This window comes from Natator depressus, chromosome 1 (genome assembly GCF_965152275.1).
Source record: "Natator depressus isolate rNatDep1 chromosome 1, rNatDep2.hap1, whole genome shotgun sequence".
NCBI lineage: Eukaryota > Metazoa > Chordata > Testudines > Cheloniidae > Natator > Natator depressus.
Window position 1 is genome coordinate 328426660 of NC_134234.1, and position 23937 is coordinate 328450596.

Below are 23937 nucleotides of genomic sequence, written 5' to 3' on the forward strand. Positions count from 1 at the left end.
ATAATTCTATCTCCATAGCAGGGTTTGAACAGTTTACAGTAAACAAAGCCTAAGGTCACACCTTGCACAATAAGGATAAAACAAAATATTGAATTAATTAACTGAGCACTGTCTATTATGTGCATGGAATGAAACTGGGGTCCTGTGGAAAAAATATTATGGGATCATGTAATTAAAGACTGTATCACAATACATATGCATGAGAGATGTTCAGGCAATCTTTGTTGGGCATTTCCTAATTTTTGAATGTTTGACTTTGCAATTTTAATAATTTTTGTGTTTGTAATATAGATATACATACACATAAATTGTAATTCTTTTTGTAAATCTTGTGACTGATCACTTTTCTCTCTCTCTCTTTTTATAATTAAAACATTCAATAAGTATTATATGCATCCCTCAAAACAATAACAGGTGGAAGATTACTGAACTGTCTCTATCAACATGAAAATGAGTTCAGACACGTGTCTATCAAACTGTGACAGTACCCGCACTTGATGGCTCAGTGGAATCAGCTTTCCACTTCCAGTTTCTGTGACACCAATGAATGATGAATCAGAGCTATTTTTGAACTCCTGGAGCAATTCAAGATGAGAGAACCCAGAAAGACTGGCATTTCCTAATCACTACTGCAGATACACCTAATAACATTAACAGATTCAAAAAGAACATACAAGCAAGATGCATTGTAATATACTGACTTGTGCATATATTCATCACTTTCTTCCACTGGAGGGAATTTCAGACCTGTTCCAGTACTTTCAGTTTCCTGCACCACAAGAGCTTATGGAAATATTGCTCTTTTGTAATGAGTGGAGGCCACATTCCTGGAAAGGCTGGTGAGTCATGATTTCTGTTCCTGATGACATTTGTGTATGCTTAATTGATGACTATGGAGTATGTACAATAATAGGCAGCCACGAATCATGACAGCACCAAAGTGAATCATGATTGCTATACAAATAGATTGCTGATCAAAGAGCATTAACATTTGCAAATAACCATATGCGTAAGATATACACCTCCCTTCTCATATGTGATGAGACAGAGAGACTGAAAAACATACAAGGCTAAGTTCTACTCTCAGGCACCAGTACCAGTAACTTTGTTGGACTAATTCTGGATCCACACTGTTCTACCAGAAAGCAGACGGTGACCCACAGACCTTACTACAAATCAAATACATACTAGCAGATTTAGAAGTTCAGAAAACAAAATCAGCATTAGCCACCTGTACACCTGACCAAGAAATGCAATCGTAGCAGAGCCAGATAGTCTCTGCAGATGAACAATAACCTTTTAAAACAACATAAAAAGTCACTTGGCAGTAATTGTAAGACTGAGCAAGATATATTTTTAGCAAGTTACGATGAATGGGAGGTGTATCGGGTGGGTGGGCATACCCTACTAGAATGCTAATTTTGACCCTCATAGGGAATAGATTACGCAGCAGCAGTGAAAATATATTTCAGTGCTGTTCCAAGGGCTGCATTCTGTTCTCAGTAATAGTGACACAACCGCAGTGTAACTCCAGTGATTCTGAGGGAGTTACGTCCGAGTTATGCTGGTATAACTGAGTCCAGAACTGAGCTATTAAGGTCAGTTTAAAATACGGCTGTTCCGACGATGCAGAGGGAAAGGGAAAAGAGGAGATAAATATTTCATTAGCCTGTTCATCTAACCATGGCAATGACACACAGTGGTAATGACAGGAGAATTCAGATGACCAGTCACTTGGTTTGACACTGTCCGCTGGACATAGTAAATTCAAACTTCTCCCTAACACAGCTGAAAACATCAATGAATGGTATGTCAGGAGCTATTTTAGAACTCTATTCCAATAGCTGTTCACAGCAAAAGAGCCCAGAAGGCTAGTTTTCTGCTCAGCACAGTGAGTGGATTTTCAGTCATTAAGTGCCTCTCCTGATTCCCAAAACACTCCATATTGTGGGCAATATTGCATTGTTGCTTCCTAATCATCCTCTGGATTTCCATATAACCCATTTAGTTAAGGAAATAGGCACTTCAGTCATATCTATGAAAGACCATTTTTTATGGGCGGAAGGTGTAAATATTTGTGGGGAAACATGAACAAAGGTAGGGCCAGATACTTTAACATATATTCAGACTCAGGACTTGTCTACACAGCTGTACAGTTTGGACTACAGGGGTCTGAATAGCAGCACACACCAAAGTGTTGCACTGTAACTCCCCATGTGGATGCTGTGGACATGAACTAAGAGGTTCCTAGTTCATATTAATATAATCCTCTTCAACCAGTAGTCCGATCTGTAGACATGTACCTTATTCCATGACTAAGCCATTGAATGCAATGGAACCACATGCAGAATCAGGCACTAATTCAATATATCAATGGCAGAATCAGGCCCTTAGTAAAAACAAAGAGAACATTTTTTGTCACTGAGCAATTCCCTCATTAATCTTTAAATTTACTTTGAAAATAGAACCTTTTCCTTATTTACGGCCTACAAAGTATTATTGACAAAGCAAATAACAAGCATTTTAAAACCAAAAGGTACAACAACAAATTTGGGTTAAATTCTATTCTTGGTTATTCCCAGAGCATATTGAGATGATTCTTTTTGTAAATACATTCTCTGCTCAGTTTATCATGTTTGCAAAATGATTGTGAATCAATCCTGATTCCTGCAAATATATTTGTTGTTCATGTATCAAAAAGTTTATGTGAACAAATTTCAATCTATTGGGAAAGGAGGGTGTCGAGAAGGGCTCACTTTGACTATTCAGTCTTCTTTATTTGTGGTCCTTTTTCTGCTCTGGATGACTGATTTTATTTTAAACAGAACAACAACAAATGATGATGAATTCAGAGAAGGGAACTCTTGTCCAAACATGAACATTGTTTGCAGATGAATTCAGGTACTCATATGAAGAACAGCCATTCCTCAATTGTTTGTAAGAAGAAACGCCCATTTATGGGAATGTTCATAGAGAGTGTAATAAGCAGTAAGAACATTGTCAAACTAAACACAGAATTCAAACAAATATTTGCAAGTACTGTTTTGAACTCCTGAAACTATATCAGTATATTATGTACAGGATGTACTGGGAGTGCCGGGGGTGTGTCACAGCTCCATTCTGTCGTATAAATTCTCCACTGGTGTAAGGGACATTAAAGGATCTTTCACCAGGATCTGATCATTGAACAGTCCAAATGCTGCTTTAAGTCTCATTGGAGAGGGGTTTGGGCTTAGAACTGGGGAGCTGTAATTGACTCCCTGATGCCTTCCACCCTGCCTTTGCACTGAATGCTGCCCTGGAGAAAGAATGAATGTAGCCCACAAATCATGCAATAGAACATTCCTTGGGTGCCAGTTTTTGAAGACACCTTTATCTTACCTTCCATCAGCTTCCCTGTCTGCTCTGCACTGCCCCCAGGGAGGATCTTGGCAATGTAGGCTCCAATTTCTCCATTGTTCCCTGGAATTTCTTTCCCACCTACAACTCGGATTCCCAGTCCATTGCCTGCAATCAAAAGAAAGAAACAACTGGGTATGGGCAGAGACAGAAATATTGGATATTTGTCTGAAGAGAAGTGAGGACAGAAGACACATCACAAGCTACATAAAGGAAAACAAACACCCACAGCAGCTTCTGAACTTGAGCATGGAGATTAATTTTACTATCAAAACCACACTGCCCTTGCCAATAGAGAATTCCTCTAGTGGAAAGGGAACATGGGCCTGCTGAATTCACAAAAGGAGAGGCTCCCAACTCCCAAGGTGTTGGAGATACAGAGAAGGGCATCTCTAGCTCTTCGGAAATGGAAGCCATCTGCATGGATGTCTCCTGTCTCCCTGGTGGATTCCCTCCCCATAACAGTATGGTTCAGTCACTTTGTAACTTAGGAAAAATGTTAGAGCATTATGGAAAAGTTCCCCAAGTTCCCCAGATGTAATTGCTGTATCACTGAAGCCACACACCCAACCTCTCCCATAACACTAAAAATATACTCTAAAACCTACTCTGTGTACTTCTAATAACCACAACGTACTGCAAAATTGTTAATTAGGATGGCAGATATACGTACAACAATCCTTAATTTGAGACAGCAAACGCAGGTGTAATCTGGCTGCACTTAGTTTTATTACATATCTAAAAAAAATACATATAATTTAGATGAACACATGATAGCGGAGCTTGCAGGAGTTTGTAAAGAGCGAGTGTGAGAGAACCGTGAACTGCAAATATACTGTCTTTGGAAGGTACTCTCACTTTTCTTACACGTTTGCTTTTACATCAAAGAATATTATCAGAATATAAGAAATCTACAATCATATGGTGTTGACTTTGGTGGTGATGTTAAGTAGAGTTGGGTGGGAAGTGGTTTTCCTGCCAAGTGACAGTTTTTAAGATTTCAAATATTTTTCTAGTCCTGAATCAGGATGGAAGGTCAAATTCTCAAAAATTTTGGCTAACTGATTGCCTGAAAGAAAAAATAACCAGACTGGGTCAATCAGAACATTCTGATTATTTCAAAATGTTTCATTTCAATTTTGACCTTTTTAAATAAAATTAAATTTGTTTGAATTTTGAAACAAAAAGGCATTTCAACCTGGAACATGAAACTTTTTGTTTCCAAAATATCAAAACCTGATGTTTTGACTATTTCTTCTTCTTCTTCCTTTTTTTTTTTTTTTCCAAATCGGGATGTTCTGACCTTTTCCCACAAACAGTTTCAGTTCTGAAGAATCTACATATTCTAACTAAACAAGCATTTCAACCCTTGGTAATTAATTCAGATAAAAATAGATATTGTAGTAGATTGATGAATCTCTGCATCTAATGTTAAAATAATACTTGCTAACTTCTTAAAAGTTATTAAGTTGAACATAGTGGAATAGAATTTGATTATTTTCAGTAAGCAATAAACAAATCACAAAATCATCATTTTCAGAAAGTTGATAATACTCTGTAAAAACATTTAGGAGTTTGGTGGAATTTAGCACCATTCTGGATTAGGTACTATATTATTATTTTCTTTCTTTATATGAATTTATAGTAAAATAAAATGCATCAATCCTGTGCTCCTCTGTGATTTTTACAGAAATTAAAGATTCAATCCTTAAAACAGATGAGTACTTCACATCAGGCAGGTTATGGGAACCATCTGTAACTTAATCAAGTGAAAATACACCGCCCTTAAAGTCCACAGAAGCAAACAGATGGGCTTTGCAATGTGCCCTGAAGGGTCAACAGAGATGATCCCTTTCAGACTGTAACTGGGAGTAACTTCCAAAGCTGAAGGCCCTTACAGAGAACATCATGCCGGCAGCTCCCGCTCTTAAATCAAAGCTGTGGTAGCATAGCACAGGGAGAGAGGTCCTATCTCAAATAAACGGGCCTCAAGCCATTTAACCCATCTCAAATAAACAGGCCTCAAGCCATGTTATTTATTGCCCAATGAATTCACGAGGGGTCACTCCATTGATGTCTATCAGCACTGGATCAGGACCATAGAGCTTTATGCATCAAAATCAACACCTTACATTTCACCCAGAAACATGCAGCCAGTGAAGATCCTCAAGTGCTGTTGTAAGGTGCTAGGGGTGGGACACCCACACTTAACCAGGGCTGTGAGGAAACTGGAATTTCCTTCCCGTGGAAAATTTTGGAATTCTGAAAATATTTTCATTCTGAACTGGAAAAAAAATTGGAAATGTGAAATTTTCTGCAGGAAGGAAATTTTTGAAAAATTCTTGGCTGGCCATGTAGCCAGCCAGTCTAGGTAGACTGGGAGCTGGGCACCCTGACAGGCAATTCCAAAAACTGATCAACTGGAAATTTTTCTACCAGCTTTACACTTTAAACAGGCTGCCCCATACCATACCAGATGCATTTTCTGAACAGATTTAAGGTGGGATTTTCAAGAACACCCACCACTGGCCTAACATTGTCCCCCCGGGAGTCAGTGATAAAATCGCATTGCTAAGCACTGTTGAAAACCTCACCCTGTAAATCCCAAGTAGAGTTAAGTGCAGTGGTCTAGTCTAAAGGTGACAGAGATTTGGATCATGGTAACAAAGTCCACTACCAAGAGAAACTGTTGTAACCTTAAAAGCTAGATATAGCTAGCAATTGTCATCTTGGTCACAGCTGCTACCCAAGCAGACTCCCAGATTGCACAGTCAAAAAATTTATTATTAACCTGTGTGATAGCCAATGGTTGTATATAATAATTGAGTTCAGTGCGAGTAGTGTGGCGAAATCCCCTAGTCAACTTTGAAAATTAGCACCTATACAGTGTAGAATTTTGCTTTTATATTCTAATTTGCTGGAATCAGAACTATGAGTCATATTACAGAATAAGCAGAAATACACTGACGGCCACCCATATGAATTTACAATTAAATGCCTGTTTCAATCAAAGATATATGTTTCTTGCCCCCTCCCAAAGTAAGCATCTTACTGAATGCACCCCTTTGTTTGAGAAAAGTGCATTTTATTTTTTATAATTATACTGTGAAAATATTTCTAAAAGAAATATCTGAGAAAAGATCAGCATGTGGGTTAAACTAATTGAACTAACTTGGAAAATTCTGATTTGTTGGGTTTAAATCATCATAACAGGAGTTAAATTTTCACTCTTTGGGTTTTGTGAAAACAGACTTTCAAACCTGTTTTGTATACTGTGCCTATTGAAGATACTGACCTCATTACTTTTGTCTGCAATGGCATTGCCCAAGTTATCACTCCAAATGTGGGTAGCTTAAAAAATATCATCCATAATATAGTTTCTCAGATCTCTTTTTTCCCCTTGGTCTTTTATTTCTTCTTTTAAATCTTTAAGTCTTAATTTCCATCTTTCAAACCATTTTGATATTCATCTTCCAATTTTTGGTTTTCTGATTTATGAACTCCAAGTTTCTTTTTTCTAAAACAGAGGTCCAGTTAGCCATCAAAAATTGAATCACTGTGTTTTGAATGAGAGAGGGCACACCTTGTTTACCTTTGGCTATGGATTTTCAACTGTCAACTGTGTTTGAGAAAACATCTCTTCAAAGGGAATGTTATACATTTAGATGCAATCCTTTTAAGATACTTGAAAGCTGGAAGCACTCCTAATTAATTGCAACTGTTTTTTACTGATCTCCCGAGGCTGTGAAACTCTCTTGCTATCTAACCTTAACTCAAGCTTTAAGATTTATCACCCTCAGCAAAACATTCACAGAAGGACAGAAATTGATGCTCAACTCTAAAGAAATGTATCACGTGAAAACGAATTTGTAGCATGGTTCAATACACAGCCAGCTACCAGTTTGGCTTATGAGCAACTACTTATTTCTGAGGAGTACTTGTGGCACCTTAGAGATTTACAAATTTATTTGAGCATAAGCTTTCGTGGGCTAAAGCCTACTTCATCAGATGCATGCAATGGAAAAATGCCTTGCAACAAAGCCCGTTGCCAACTCTGTCCACATATTTATTCAAGGGACACCATCATAGGACCTAATCACATCAGCCACACTATTAGAGGCTTGTTCACCTGCACATCTACCAATGTGATCTATGTCATCTTGTGCCAACTATGCCCCTCTGCCATGTACATTGGCCAAACCAGACAGTCTCTACACAAAAGAATAAATGGACAGAAATCAGAAGTCAAGAATTATAACATTCAAAAACCAGTCGGAGACCACTTCAACCTCCCTGGACACACAGCTACAGACCTAAAAGTGGCAATTCTTCAACAAAAAAACTTCAAAAACAGACTCCAACGAGAAACTGCAGAACTGGAATTAATTTGCAAACTGGACACCATTCAATTAGGCTTGAATAAAGACTGGGAGTGAATGAGTCATTACACAAACTAAAAACTATTTCTCCATGCTAATTTTTCCCCTACTGTTGCTCACACCTTCTTGTCAACTGTTTGAAATGGGCCATCCTGATTATCACTACAAAAGTTTTTTTTTCTCCTGCTGATAATAGGCCACCTTAATCGACTGGTCTCATTAAGAGTTGGTATGGCAACCCCCATTTTTTAATGTTCTCCGTGTATATATATATATCTATATCTATATATATATATATATCTTCCTACTGTATTTTCCACTGCATGCATCTGATGAAGTGGGCTTTAGCCCACAAAAGCTTATGCTCAAATAAATTTGTTAGTCTCTAAGGTGCCACAAGTCCTCATTCTTTTTGCTGATACAGACTAACACGGTTACCACTCTGATACTTATTTCTGAAAACAGATACTCACAAAAGTCTGAGAAAAGATTTCAAAACTCTAATAAATGAACGCACTTTTATTTTAGCATGAATTCAAAGCTATGGAAAAAATACAAAAAATGTTGGATTGAGTCACCAGTAGTTAGGATCAAACTGCACAATTGGTTCTGTAAAGTAACTAGATGCCCACAATTTCGGTATGACACCAAGGAACTCATGTCACTGGTGTCCTGATGAGCACCAGCACCTCAATGTGAAAATAAATTGCCGCTCTCTTTTTTCCTCATTTACACTACTGGTGAAACAGACTATGGACCAGATCTTCAAATGTATTTAGGCTCCTAATCTCCACTGATTTCAAAGATTTCACAGGAGCCTAACTAATTTTTTGAGGATCTGGGCCTATCTGCCAAATGCTGCTCTCAGTTACACTATACTCCTGGAGTAATTCCACTTTCAGTCAATAGATTTACAACAGTGTAAATGAGACCAGAATTTGGCTCACCATTTTAAAGATTGCCTGTAGTTGGCGATATGTAGCAAATTTCAAGCATTCTTGCCTCAAAGGATTTAGTACTTGACTGTCCACTTCTTTGAAGACTCCACAGAATCTCTGATTTAAATTAGAAGAGCCATCCCCTCTCTTGAAACAGGGTTTGATACACTAGACTGCAGCAGCATTGACAGTCCCAAAGCAAGAACATAAAAAGACTGCAAAATGGTAAAATCAATGGCATTTTCACGCTGCTTATCAATGGCATTTTCCTATTTTCCAGTTCTTGGAGTCTTGTATTACTTTCTAAAACATACACTTTAGTTCAACCACAAATTATTGGGCTAGATGCAGGAATCATTGGGTGATTGTATAAACTATGTTATGTAGGTCAGATTAGATGGTCATAATGGCCCCTTCTCCATTAAAATTTATGAATTTATCCTCATCAAGAGCCAGATTCTGCCACACTCAGACACATTGAGAAGACACAATTCAAGGAATTGTTTTCATGTTGGCCCTATGCTCTGAGTTTTTCAAGCTCCTCTCTTAATTTCTCGTTGACTTCATGGTATGATCAGAACCTTTACACCTTGCCACTGGGTGGCTCGACCTTTAAGAGAGGTCCAGGCCCAGCTCTCACCTGTGTCTGGTTTATTCCCAGATCATATGACTGTAGGCTACAGCAAGGCCAGCTGGGGAGGAAGAAGCAGGATATAAAAGGGAGGTCCAGTCACCCAGTGTGAAGAGAGAGAGAAGGAGTCTTTCTACTGGGAGACTTGAAGGGAAAGAGTAGAGGATGTTTGGTCTCTCCAGGCAAGGGCTCAAAGGTAAAGACTACACAGAATGCCTCTACCAAGAGGTGAACCCCTGTAATCTAGGAAAAAGACTTGTGAATGATGATACAAGGGGAGAAGCTTGCCACAGTCCTAGTGAGAGGGCTGTAGAGGCTGAAGGAGATGCTTTATAGAATTTGGAAAAGATGGATGAATCAAGCCTGGGTGGAAGAGGTTTCCTGCATGCTTATAATGTCTGTGTTAATGTGACTTTATCAAACCAGACCCCAAGAGGGGAGATTTTCTTCCAGAGCTTTAATCGTTTTTGTGTGATTACATCAAACCTAGAAGAGAAATTGGAGTGACCATGTCTGGTAACCCGTGTACACACACTTTATTAAATCTGCTATATTCCACAGTAATGATCCAAAGCAGCAGGGCGTGCAGCAACAGTTCAATGTTTGTAGCAATTACTGAAGAATCTTGCAACGGTTTATTCTTGCTCTGTACCACCGATAGTTGCAGTCCAGGCCCAATACTGATCAGCAGAAGCTGAAGCAGTTGTACTGCTGCTAAAATCAACCAAGAGATTACTTTTCTTTTTCCCTTTAAAAAAAATCCTGTGCAATGGAAAATTTATAGATGGTTTTTCTCTCTCTTCCGCAATCTAACATTAGCTTTGTTTGACTCTAGAAGTCTCATTACAAGGAACAGGAAAAGCTTACAATATCATTTTATGGGTCTCCTTGTGCCTATCAGAAATAAAAATAAGATCTTTGCCAGTCAACGTTGCACTGTCTGTAGGGAGGTTCATGAAATCATATAATCTCTTTAGCATTTAGTAGAGAAACACACAGCTCCAGTATATCCATTAGAAAATAAGCAACCCAGAGTTATGGGAAGAATTTCAATGAATAAATGGTGAGGATACTTGTTCTTCCAAATACATATCAATAACCCATTACATAAATTAAAGCTGGATGCATTACAGCAGAGAAATACTTACTACTTTAATCCAGTGTGTGTGTGTGAGAGAGAGAGAGAGGCAGAGACAGAGACAGAGAGACAGAGAGTTTTCCTACATCTAGACATGACTTAGGATAAAGTTTGCAGGGATTTTTCTCTTAGAAGCAACAAACATTACAGGGCTGCAAACATCCTTGTGTGACTGGTGTGAACACTGTCTGATGGGTGGGTGGGGAAAAGGAAAGCCCTATATTTTAGCTATGACTTGTTTACTAACTCATGAATGACAGGTTCTTGATGCAGAAGCTGTGTGCAAATATTGGTCAACTGCTAAACCAAGCAAATCTTTTCTCTGGGCTAAATTTTACAAAAATAAAACCATTTGTCTGTCTAATTAGGTGTGCAAAGGCAGGCAAGAAGCAATTAATACGGACAATTGATTTTCAGTGAACACACAGTGGGTGTAGGCAAAACATTGGAGGAAAGGGGTATATACGTGGAGAGCAGTAATCTACACTGTGTCAGTAGTAGGTAGATATCTATATAGATATCTATGGGATCTGTTTTCCCTGACTTCAGGATGTTTGATCCTTAGGTCAAGATTTTCAAATGCAATTAGTGATCTTGGGCACACAGCTTGAGAAAGGACCTGATTTTCATAAGGTGGGTGGACTGCTCAGCAGGTTAGGCAGGATCCTGGTAACCCTTTACATGCTGAAGGGATTTTACATCATGACACAGGGCACCTTTCTGAATTAAACTAAGTGATCAGCCACAGAAAACATTACAACTTCTCTGCTACGAAGTGTTCAGACTAGTTTTCCTTGCAAAGAATCTTTCTAGCTTTCTGCATTTAATATCACAATAGCGATAAAACAACATGACAGTGACATGATGAGTATTTCTGGATAACAGGTCAGGATAAAGTGAAGACAGATCGCACAAGGAAAAAAAATAAATCAGTACCAGTGCTACAAATGTAATAAAAACAAGCGATGTGCAATTTTTTTTTTAACGTACAGTCTGTGGTATGCTCTAGCTAATGTGACTTTTAAAACCAATGCTGGATTGCCAGGATTGGTACAAATGTTTTCAGGTTTGTGCTCAGGAGAATTAGTTTGAAGCTTTTTATAAACTAAATTAGCTACATGAAGATCTTTCCTCGAAACCAGATTAAATCTATTCAGTTCTCCCATTTTTCTGGCCATAGGCAATTAAACCATAAGATCAGGGTTATATCCTCAGCTGGTGTATATCATAATAAGGTCCATTGACTTCAATGGAGCAACATCAATTTATACGAGCTGCGGCTATTGCCCATGCTCTTTTGATTAGTACTTGCAAGGATCACAGAGTACTTCTACATGGGGCTACACATTAGAAACTATTAAAAAACTGTCACAGTTTAAAATTTAGCAGCCTGCTTATTAAGCTTTTTTTTCTTTTTTGAAGCACATTACACCTGACTTGAAGAATTTCATTGGCTGATAACCAATTTTCAAGTAAAGTTTAATGTTTTGGCTTTGACCTGTGGAATCCCTAAAAGGTTTGGATTCTGTCTATTTAAGAGACATTGCGATAGCCCATGTGACTTTTAAAACCCCTACACATTGGGAGTTATATTATTCCCTTGTTTAACACAGCCATACTGAGGAGAAGGGAGTTAGAAACATGCCCCTCTCCATTTCATACAGGATCCTGAGTCACAACCATGATGTTTGGGGGAGTGCAAGGGCAGTGCCGAAGATGCCTCCCCCTTGGTGGAACTGGACAGAGAATGGGGGGGAGAGGTAGAGGGTAGATGGAGCCATGGCTCAGTCCAAGCACATGCCAGTGCTGGCTGGCTGTATAGAGTAGGGTGTGGCTGCACTGGAGGAAGACATGCCATGAATTACTCTACCATCTCAGTGCAAACAGGGAGCCTTGGAGACACAGTGCCTCCTAGTGTTCCCATTTTGGCAGTGCACCTTTGCTCCACCCCTTACTATTGTCTGCATGATACAACCCAAACTAGCCTTTTGTTAGCACCTAGAGATTGTTAATAGGTTCAGTAAATATCTATAGACAACAAGTATTTTTGTTGTTTTGATGCCTAAAGGTAGGCTCTTATATTCATATCTATGTAAAGCACTCTTAGCCCCTGCTCCAGTCAAGAATATTTGGTCCTCTGTGTTGCCATTAGTGCGACCTGCAGCAATTAATCTTTATCCTTCTCCATTCATTTTCACTTTTCTCTGCTTGTTCTGTTTTCTCCTCTTCCCCTTCCCTTTCTTTGTTAAGGGGAATATCTAACCCTAATATGTTACAGCCCAATATCTAACCACATTTAAAATATACTCTGTCTCCAGCTTCTAAAACAGTTTAGTCACAAGTCACAAAAATATCTTTAGATTTACACTTTTCAGCAGAGTGGAGTTTAGGTTCCATCGAATGAGGTAATAAAATCACATCTCCATTTGTTCAATGCCCTCTATTTTGCAAAACTCCTTTGCAACCTAATATGGGAACCATCTCACCTCACTCCAAGACCAAAATAGTAATCAAGCACCATAGAACTTTCAGGATTCTTAGGTAAGATAAATCTACTATTAAAGACAGACATTAATCTGCTCAACCAAAACATCAGCCACATTCATGGCGTCACTATAAAATTCAATCTTTATGACACATTTAATGCTATAGCAGTTACTTTAAGTCAAGCTTTTCTACAAATGTACTTCCCATAGAGGGGAAAACGTAGAATATTTTTGTATTGGTGTTTTCTGTGAGTTATGCATGAAAATCATGGTTACAAGAAAGATTTATATAACTGACAGCATTTTGGCCTATCAAGGCATATCCAGTGTATTCTATCAATACCTGCATGTTTATATCAGGCATATTTTGTGATGCTCCAGTACAGTGCATCTTATTCTAATGTAAGAGGACTGTTGCCCCCTTACTAACATTCAGTGGGGGTGTTTTAGTTGCTAGCTCCCAGTACTAAAAAGGGGAAGGGTTGATGGGGAATCAGGACCCTAAGACTGACAGCCCCCAGGAACAATGGGGAGAGGCCAATGCTCCAGGCCAGCCTGAATGACTGGGCGGGCAGGCTAATCAGGGAGTCAGGAGGTCAGGGATGTCCCATCCTCCATGTGAGCTGGAATTGCCTGGGTCAGTCAGAGTGGGGCCGAGCTAAGGAGAAAGCAGGGGTCCGAGCTGAGCTGGGGAGCAGAGCTGTGCCAGATCCAGAGGGACCAGAAAAGCAGCCCAGAGAGAGCAGACCCTGTCCTGGGATCAGAGCTGCAGCTCCAAAGCCAGAGGCACAGCCCAGAGAGAGCAGACTTGCCCTGGGAGCAGAGCTGCAGCAACCAGAGGGACCAGAGAAGCAGCCCACGAAGCAGGTCAGTGCTGGGAGCAGAGTCACAGAAGCAGCCTGCAGAGCAGACCTGTCCTGGGAGCAGAGCTGCAGCAACCAGAGCCAGAGGGGCCAGAGAAGCAGCCCAGGGAGCTGGAGGCAGAGCAGCAGCCATGCTGAGGCAGAGTGGGGCTGGAGCTGAGGCAGAGTGGAGCTGGAGCTGGGGCTGGAGCAGTCCGGAGCTGGGTACGGTGAGCAGCTGTGGAGAGCGAGGGGGGCCCTGGGCAGTGGGCCCAACACAGGGAGACACCTCAGCCAGGAGGCTCTGCGGGCCAGACTTGGAGAGGGATTGGTAACCCTGACAGGGCAGGGGCAACGCTGGGAAGAAGGGCCCTGCCACCTAGAGCCTGAGAGCGTGTGGCCACCACCAGAGCAAGTGTCGAACCCACAGCATCCCTGCAGCACAGCCAGGGCCGGAGAGGGAGGCCTGGGACCTACAAGGAACAGACAGTGAACTGCCCCGACATTCCAGAGACACTGTTTGTGATGTTCCCGGCCACAGAGCAGGTTGATGTGTTTTCTTTAACCTTTCCCATTTTGCGTTATTCTTTTAAAAATTAATTGTTGATTAAATAACTTGCATTTGCTTTAACTTGTATGTAATGGCCAGTGGGTCAGAGAAGTGCCCAGGGCAGAGAGAGTACCCCGGAGTGGGGACACCCTAGCCTCTGTCCTAGGTGACCACAGCAGGGTTGGGGGTCGAGCCCCCCAGGAATCCTGGGCCCAGCCTTGTTGGGGTTACGAGGACTCTGGCAGACAGGAGAGTGGAAGGGGAGTCCTCAAGGGCAGGGAGGCCACTGGGTAAAGGAAGTGGGAGCGAGGACTCAGATCCTTTCGCTAGCCCACTTCACCGGGGTAGTGCAGAAGCCAGGAAAGTTCCCCACAATAGCGGGACTATTCCCCCGCTTACACTAAGCTGTGCTGAATACTAAAGAACCACCATGTAATTTACAAAATCTTGCTGCATATTGGACCAAATCCTGAGATCTTCCCTCAGTTTTTATTCAGTTATTTCTCAGGCAAAGCTTTGACTTGTGAATTCAGTGGGATTTTGCCTGAGAAAGTTCTGAGTACAGACTTGAAGTTTTGGCCCATGGCGCAATATAGCTCTTTTAATTAAGGCCATGTCGACTCTAGCACTTATATTGGCAAATCATTTGCCACTCAGGGGTATAAAAATCCCGCCCCCCGAGCAACGTAAGTTTTGCTGGCATAAGCGTTCGTGTGCACAGACTCTCTCCCGCCGACATAGCTACCACCACTCGTTGAGCTGGTTTTATTATGTCGACGGGAGAGCTCTCTCCCATCAGCATAACACAGCTCCACGAGCAATCTTACAGCAGCACAGCTGGATCGATACAGGTGTGCCCCTGTAAGTTTGTTAGTGTAGATATGGCCTAAGACTCTGTGCAACTAGGCTTAGTAGCATATCATATCCTTGTGTCACAGATTCATGTTCTATAGATGAAGGTCATTCATAATTATGATTCAGTTTTTTTCTATTCAGCTAATCAGGTTTGTCTAATAAACCAAACCAAAGCACACCCTTCTGATCAGCATGCAGAGGATGGCTTTTGTGAAAGGACCACCCTGCCACCTTGGATCATGCAGAATGTATGCCACATGCCAGCCACCTCTATGGGACCAGAAGACCCACTCATGGGGGATGTACATCATTCCAAACTAACATTGTGAAGAATGTGCAGGAAAGCTGATCCTGCCTGGGGCTGTACTAACTTTGCTGTGGATCCCCTACACACAGTGCAGTGTAGAGGCATAAAGATTTGGCACGGATCCCCCTGTGCCACTGGTGAATTTCTCAAGATCCAGGAAAAACTTGGGAATCTATAAGGCTTGGAAGTTAAAACCCCTGCTTCTTCCATAGCGGGAAGCATTCCTTTCCATGGAGGAATCTGTAGGAAATTCCATGTGCTTCCTTTCCTTCCCATAGGCTCTTCAGTGGGAATGGTCAATATTCTGGGAACTACATTATGACTCATAGTTCTGTGCAAAGCATTAGAAAATGAACCTGAATTTTAGATAAGAGCTAGGGTGGAGGAACCCCATAATTCCAGTTATTCATCTTTTAATAATGTATTAGTATTGCTTGGGGAAGTTGCTGCACTGACAGCCCCAGAGACAGAAGTGTGTTGTTCACTTGGAGAACAGTGGGCAACAGTACTTCAAACTAACCTCAGGCCATCCTACTGGAAGGATTACATGGTGGTTTGACAGTTCGTTTCCCATACACATTCTATTCTGGGTTGCTGGTTAGGTTTCTGGTGGTGCAGCAATTCTGCAAAATGGAAATCTGTCCACAGAACTGGACTGGAACCTTCCATTCATTTCACATATGCCAGCATCCAGCCACTATTGATCGAAGCTGTTAAACCTTTTCAGGCGTTATTAACCTAAGCTGGTTTTGAACTGGTCACCGTAAGTAGCCAGTTCCCATTCTCCCGAGCTGTCTGTTCCACCCAAAAAGAAAAGGTTTTAAGATCATTAAGAATTTTTCCGTATTGTAAAGAGAGTGTTGACAAAGGCTTTTTTTTAACTGAGTCAGAACAACATCTCATGGGACTGGATATTCATTTGTAATGTATTCACTCGATTTCTCTCTCTCACACAAAATGAACTTGTAATAACTCTTGTAATAACCTGACTCCTGCAGAAGAAAAACACAATATAAGTTACATGCATGCTAATTTGCTATTGGGTTTGCTCTTTGGCAAAATGAGCCCCTAATGTACAATTTTTTCTGACAAGGAAGAAAGTCAATTATTTTCCCCACACAATTTGGTTCATTTAAACATGGTACCCTTTGCTAGCCAAATAACTGTCATAGTATTGTTTTTCTACACAGAGAAAAATTGACAAAAATGCCAGTCCTTTCTGTAAAGATGACCTATATTAAACCTATTTCTAATTGCCTCCCCAGCCATCACCCAGCTGGACTTCTAGTAAGTAGCAAAATAAGAACTTTTAGGAAGAGCAAAAGAGCCCAACATGCCAGTCATTGTTCTGTTTTGCTTATCTTTATCTCCTGGCTTTTTCACTAGACTTCTCAATCCATACCACCTCTAGGAAAATTATTTATGCATCTTCCAAACTTTGTATAATACTAATACCTAGCTATTGTACATGGCTTCTCAACTGTACATTTCAAAGCACCTTACAAAGGTGATCAGTATCATTATCCCAACTTTACAGATAGGGGAACTGAGGCACAGAGTGGGATTAAAATGATTTGCCAAAGGTCACACAACTGGCCATCAGCAGAGCTATGAACAGAGCCCAGTTCCAGTCCAGGGCTCTATCTACTAGACCACATTTTACCCATGCAGCTTTAGAGAAGAGGAAGACAAGTTCTTTGAAACAGGGACAGTCCTTTTGTTCTGTGCTTGTACAGCCCCTAGCACAAAGGGGTCCCGGTCCATGAATGGGGCTGCTAGGTGCTACTACAATACAAATAATCAATAACAGTTCTTTTCAGAAGTGGCCACTGATCTGGGGCATCTCAGTTTTTGCATGTCCAGTCTGAGCCCTCAGGCTTGATTTTCCCCACCTTGAACTTCATTTGCGTGATCCATGTTCCAGGGACAGTTGATGGTAGAAGAACATGAGGCAAAACAAGAAAATCTTGGATGGATGATGTGGTATCCTGGGTGGATGAAGAGGACTATTCCTTCACAATGAGATTAGCAGAGGATCATACAGAATGGGCTACCATGGCTGCAAATCTCCAGTAATGGAGATGCCACATAAAAAGAAGAACTTCCTAAAGTCAGCTTGACCTCCCTTCTTGTGGATCTCTTAATGTTTGCAGTAAAATAAATTGTCTCCAGCAGATCATACAACTGTATTTTTCGAAGGCTAAGGAAATTTCCACAGAAAAACCTTAGCTGAAGTGCCATTAAGGTGACAAGAGTGCATGGGTGAGTTGAGTGCATATTACCTGTCAAGAATATTAGAGTTTAAAAACACAGAAGCTCAGGAAAGGCAGAATTAGCATTGCACATGTCAAATAAGGCACTCAAACTACTACTACTCCTTACCCATCCATAGACAAACACTAAAGGCAACTGTTCTTAAATCATTATAAAGGGCTCAATCCTGGAAGGTTCACCCAGTTGTAATAGGTGTTCAGCACCTCAAAGTAAAGAGCTCTGTGATCTCATGTGACAGCCAGTTCTTTAAATATCATTTGACTGTGCTAGCATGTCTGCATACATAAATTTCAGACCCCCAGCACATGCTCTTAGAGCACTTCCATGAATTATACTTAGTAACTGGAGACATGAATGGATGAGACAAATTATTAAACAAATGCTGCATGCTGTACATTTTTGATAGTCTCTGTATAAGGAAGGGAAGATGGCATGCTGCCGCATCTTGGGGTAGTTATGATAGTTTGAGTGTTTATCTGCGAAGTGCAACCTTACCTCAGCGTTTCTTGGGTTTCTAATTTTCCCTAATGTTCTTGACAAGCTTTATGTACTCATATCACTCATATGTGCCTAAAATTTTAACTTCACTTTCTTCTCTGTGGGAATCTGCATTCTACCCTCCCGCTTTATTTTTCCAATGTCTTCTCCCATCCAGTCTGTAAGATACCAGGCATAAACCTTCCAGGGTAAAGGGTATATTCTCTTCTCAAAAAATCCCCACACACTATGACACACACTCAATAGAGTATCATGTTCTAAAAGAGGAAAGTACGCAGGCTATTAAGCTGCTGAATGTCAGTGGAACTTATTTTTTAAAACACTTTTTAGGGCATTCAGAATAAAGAGCTATTTAGAGGGGCAATCACAGACATGGAATAAAAGCCTATAAAATATTTCTAGGTAAACACATACATGCATAAACATGTTGCTTGTTTACCCAGAAAGGTGACATCGAGATATAGGTATATAGTCCCCCGGCCCCTCCAATTCAGCCCTCAGTTACACCTATGCAATTTAATTTAACTCATTGAGGTTGCATGGGCATAAATGAGGGCTGTCTTTGTCCTAGTGTCCTTAACAATTCAGGACTAGTTTTAGGACTGGGAATCTATTTTTTATTTTACTTGTGCCTAAGGATTTCACAGTAAGTATTGATCTGTGATCTGTTGCACAAGAACCCCACTCACCGGCCATTCCTCAACTGCTATTCACCAGTGCTAAAAATACAGTATCATGCTAATGCAGTGTTAGAAACAGCTACATTTGGGGTTCTCCCAACTAGCCTTTAGTGAATCTTGAAAAAAAACCCTACAGTTATTCCAGATTGGCCTGATTTTCATAAGTGCCGAGCAGTGAGCACAACTCAGACTGACTGCCACAGGAATTGTGGAACCTCAGCTTATTTAATCAAATAAGCTTCATGCTCATTCATTTACAAATAAATTTAGAAGCCCAGTAAACAGCTAGATACATTTCATATGCTCTAGTTCAAACAGGAATCAACTCAAAAAAGATCTATGGCCTGTATTATACAGGGGATCAGACTAGATGGTCACAATAGTCCCTTATGGCTTGGAATCTATGATGCAGGACAGTCATATTTTCTTGATGGACAACACAGTTTGAAGACTTAGCTGCGTGGACTTGTAATCAGATTTGTTTTCTGTTCTATTCTATTCTATATAGTTCTTATGCTGCCCTATCACTATACTATATGAGCACTTTCTAGCAGTGCATTAAGTAATATGACAAACATCTACTTACGTTCATTAAGTGACCTAGCCCCACCTTCCCTCACCACTTGCAATGGTGAATCCCACAGGATGATCCCAGCCACATAAATCTGTATTCCTTTCCATTCCCCTCATGTTTACTTGCTTTTCATTTTGCTCAGAAGGGGAAGAGGTCCATGAGCCGGGATCATCATTGTTTAGGGGTAAACCCTTCCCCTCACCTGTGTGTGTCTTTGTGCATGATCAGGGAGAGCTTGTGTGCTGGTCTCTGGGGAAGGGTAGGATCATCTCCAGTCCCCAGGGTATTGGGCCCATGGAAGCAGGGGCACCCCACATACACTCCAGGATGGAGGCAGCTGTCCCTATGTGAAGGGTGAACTCAAAGCCAGCACTAGGCATCAGCAGACTCAGCAATTGCTTAGGGCTTCGAGCAGCTCAAGTGGGCCCCCATTCACTTTTTTAGTATGGGGGGGAGAAAAATATTCCTGCTTAGGGCCCCCAATAGGCTAGCACCAGCTCTAGGTGAAGCATCGGGAACAAGTTATATCCCATTCCCTTATCTTCATGGCCACCACCCCAGCTAAACCTGGACTGTACCTGTGTTCCATGCACTCGTTATCTGCCTGGTAATAGTTCCTTATGTTCACTACACGTCTGCATTTTAATCTATGGTTTTGTTGTCAGAACGGACTTGAAGCTGAAATAACCCAAAATATATACACTAGGAAAAAAGTCCAGCAATGTAGGCTTGATATATGAAAATTGTGTTAAATCCACCCCCATCTCCCTGAATAAATGCCCAGTAAATTTGCTCTGCTTAGGGTATTAGGTCTGATTTTTATGGCGGGGGAGGGGAAGGAGCGAGAAACTAACCCCTCAAACTATAAGTAGGGTTCAAAGCATCTCTGAAGCCTCATTGCAGCCATGTCCAGCCCAGTCCCTCCTGCATGTGGTTTCTTGAACAGTAGATCTGCAGAAGTCACGATCCAGAGGCCTAGCCTCTGCCCAGAACTAACTAGCATATTCAGTGCAGACTCCTCCCTGTACCGCGGCTCTGCCTGCACACAAAGGGGCATCAGGGAGGGTGTCCTGCAGCACAGACAGCCTTGCAACTAACAGGTGCTTTTTGCTCTGCAGGGACAGAACTGGAAAGATGACAGCTTGACACCGTACATTTGGGAAAGAAGCGTTGCCTCTGGCACTGTAATTCAGTCCCACATGATGATATGCTGCAGCCATGGGCTACCCCATACTTGGATGTAGCCAGACGTGCAGAGCTATTGAGATTTCCTGCCATGCTGAGCCTTCATCCTGCATGAGAAAGGGTCTTGTGACCAGGAGGAGGAAGACAATGTGTGTGTGTCGCTCTTGCAATGTTTGCAGCAGCTGCTGCCAGCGCCCTTATTGTCTCACGCCGCCACCTCTGCCCTCTTTTATTCCAGCTGTAACTGCTCTGCTTTAAACACCAGAAGGGAAAATGCGAGCATGCTAAAATGAACTCTCTTGCTGGCTGTGGCCAAGGACCCATAAGAGACAAGTAGACTTTGAGTGAAAACAAGCAGTGTGTTTCTGGATCATTAAATGCTCCGACATTATCATTCTCTGATCACTGCCATCATTGCTTTGGCATCTGAGCTGCACAACGATGCCAATTCCTTCCAAATGTATTGAAAACTATTAACGAATCTTTGGAGACAAAACCCTTCGGCAATTTATTCAGGCCTAGCAGTAAAAGGCCGGTTGCTGGGCTTTGGCAAATGCGTTGAGGACATTTTGTACTATAAACCTTCCTGCAGTACAGAGAAGAGCTGAGAGCTCTAGGGGATGGTGACTGATGCAGAAAAAGAGGGGCAGTTAGGCAAGATCCATTCAGTTTTCCCACAAAGAAGTCACACTCGGATCTTAGTAGCCTCTCACAGGACTGAAAACTAATTGATCATTAGGGGTCCAGTCCTTCATTCCATCAGCCAATAGCAAACTGGGCCAGTTTTAGTAAGGCATGCAACAACTCCCTTGTATGCCTCAGGCAGTCCAAAATGGCATCGTCTGTGCAGGAGTAGCTTGCACGTATGGCGGGTACAGGATCACGCTCTGTGGAGGATGCCACTGCCACAGGAATTGTGGACGCTTGGCTTAATTCATCAAAAAAGCTTCATGCTCAGTCATTTACAAATAAATGTAGAAGCCCAGTAAACAGCTAGATATATTCCATATGCTCTAGTTCAAACAGGAATCAACTCAGAAAAGATCTATGGCCTGTGTTATACAGCGGACCAGACTAGATGGTCCCAATAGTCCCTTATGGCTTGGAATCTATGATGCAGGATAGTCATATTTTCTTGATGGACAACACAATTTGAAGACTTAGCTGCATGGACTTGTAATAAGATTTGCATTCTATTCCATTCCATATAGTTCTTATGCTGCCCTATCACTGTAGTATCTGAGCACTTTTTTGAAGGCCAGACGGAACCATCCTGGGAGCTGGATCCCAGTCCACAGCCCTTCAGTTGGACAACCGGTCCAGGCACAGAGTCCATGAAGTTCATGCCTTGCATACAGAGATGGCATGCCCCTGCCTTCAGCACCTCACTCTCCTGGCGAAATCTGTGGGAAACTTTTGGGTGTGCACCGAGACAGCCTAAGGCATAGGCTCGACAGGCCCTCAACTCTGGAAGTAATGTGAGTGTTGTATTTTCTGCTTTCATTTTAAATAAGACTCTGTGCTAGGTATGCAGCATCACTTCAGACTGTTTGAAATGGATTTAAACGATCTGAGACTATTAATATTTAACATTTATAGCCTCTATTAGCTTCAACTGAGTCACTGCTCCGTTGTGCTAGGCACTGTACAAATGTACAATAACTGAACATCTCTGCCCCGAATAGCTTACAAATTTAGCTGATCACATCATCTGACTGGCTGAATATTCTGACACCTCTGCTTTTTTTTGTTTTTAAATGTGGAGATGCTATGTTATATAGAGGATCATCCAATTATCTTGCTGCTGCGCCACCTCTGCTGTGGTGGGGCTGGTGGGCTTTCTAAGATATGTATTAATTAACTATTACACTTTTAAATGACCTGGAACTGTATAAAAGATTTCTAAGGTCTCCTCTGCCTCTGGTATTATAAAAACAGCTTCATTCACTGTTTGGATGATAACTAGAACTGGTCACCAGTTTGTTGGTATTGGTTGGTCAAACGATTTATTTTTATAATAGCAAATACAAGCAGGGCAATGTGGCTTCTGGGAGAGACCACCCAAGATCATAAAACCCCAGCATGCAGAAAACTCTGCATGTTTAAATTTGCAGCATTTCTACCAGTTTTCCTCCTCAGAAGAGCAGGGCGAGGCAAGGCTGGCATGCAAAGGAGGCCCAAAATTCCATTTACCTCAAAGATATGTGAGGAATGAAATATGCAAATCCCAAGCCTTCAACTGTTTTCCTGCCTACCTCCTCCCGGACAGCAGCTGCCCTGCCTTTGACTAACCACCATCCCCCTCCATTTGCAACCTACCTGAAGTGCAAGAGAGACAGAAGTCACCAGGAGTGGGAGGGAGGGGAATATCTTCTGCTCCAAGCAGCAATAAGTAAATTTCCACTGTGAAGCCCACCACTTAACAAGTCAGCAGGCTCCCTGGCTCCATGCTGTCCTGTCCTAAACACTGTGGAGTGGCAGTGCCCCAGACATCTCTGGGGGTAGGAGGGAATATAATCAAGAGTCACTCCTCTCCCCTTTTCTCTGTTTGGGAACTTAGCCTTTCTACCACATTATGCTCTGTTTCCCAGTATATGTAACTCAGGGACAGCAATCCTTCATAATGCTGAATTCTCAAGGGGGCTCAGGAGCCAGCTGCTCCCAGCATAACACCGATGGACAGATGTTCAAAGGGCATGAAGCGTTCACCTAACATACTGAACTGTTCTGAAAATCTGGACCCAGTTTTGGTGGCTAGGTCTCTGTGTGACACATCTGCAGACAATAGCTTCTCCCAGAGGGGAAGGGCCCCATGTCAGGAAGTGACTGGGGGGAACTTTAGGGTGTGTTCTTCCAGCCTGAGGGAGAAAGTGAAGCTATCATGTACCAGTAGGCACCGGCAGCATCAGGAGAGGTTCCTCTGAATTCTCTTCCAGGAATACATTCTTACGCCGCTCTGTTGTTTACTGAGCTCATGCCTGTATCACCATTCTGGGGACTCTGTCTGCTTGTGCTAACCCACCAATAAGGAGCCCATGAGACCTTGTGCAATACACACAAATATTTTTAAATACTGATTCCCATAGGCAAGTTGTACCATTCTTAATGGTGATTTCTCTTGTGACTGGCAAGTGCACACTATTTGGCACATTATCACAGTGGCTGAAGGGGAGCCTGAGAAAAATAACCCTATACACTGAG

The 23937-nt window shown here is 41.6% G+C and overlaps 1 protein-coding gene across 6 annotated transcripts in view; it reads right to left on the bottom strand.

Moving 5' to 3' along the window:
• The window catches only part of PCLO (piccolo presynaptic cytomatrix protein), a 522276-nt gene that overhangs the window by 159293 nt on the left and 339046 nt on the right, over positions 1–23937 (bottom strand). For all 6 annotated transcript variants that reach the window (XM_074942561.1, XM_074942563.1, XM_074942562.1 and 3 more), the window contains exon 10: positions 3382–3507. In XM_074942561.1, coding sequence (XP_074798662.1) covers positions 3382–3507 — 126 coding nt within the window. The remainder of the gene's footprint in view (positions 1–3381; positions 3508–23937) is intronic.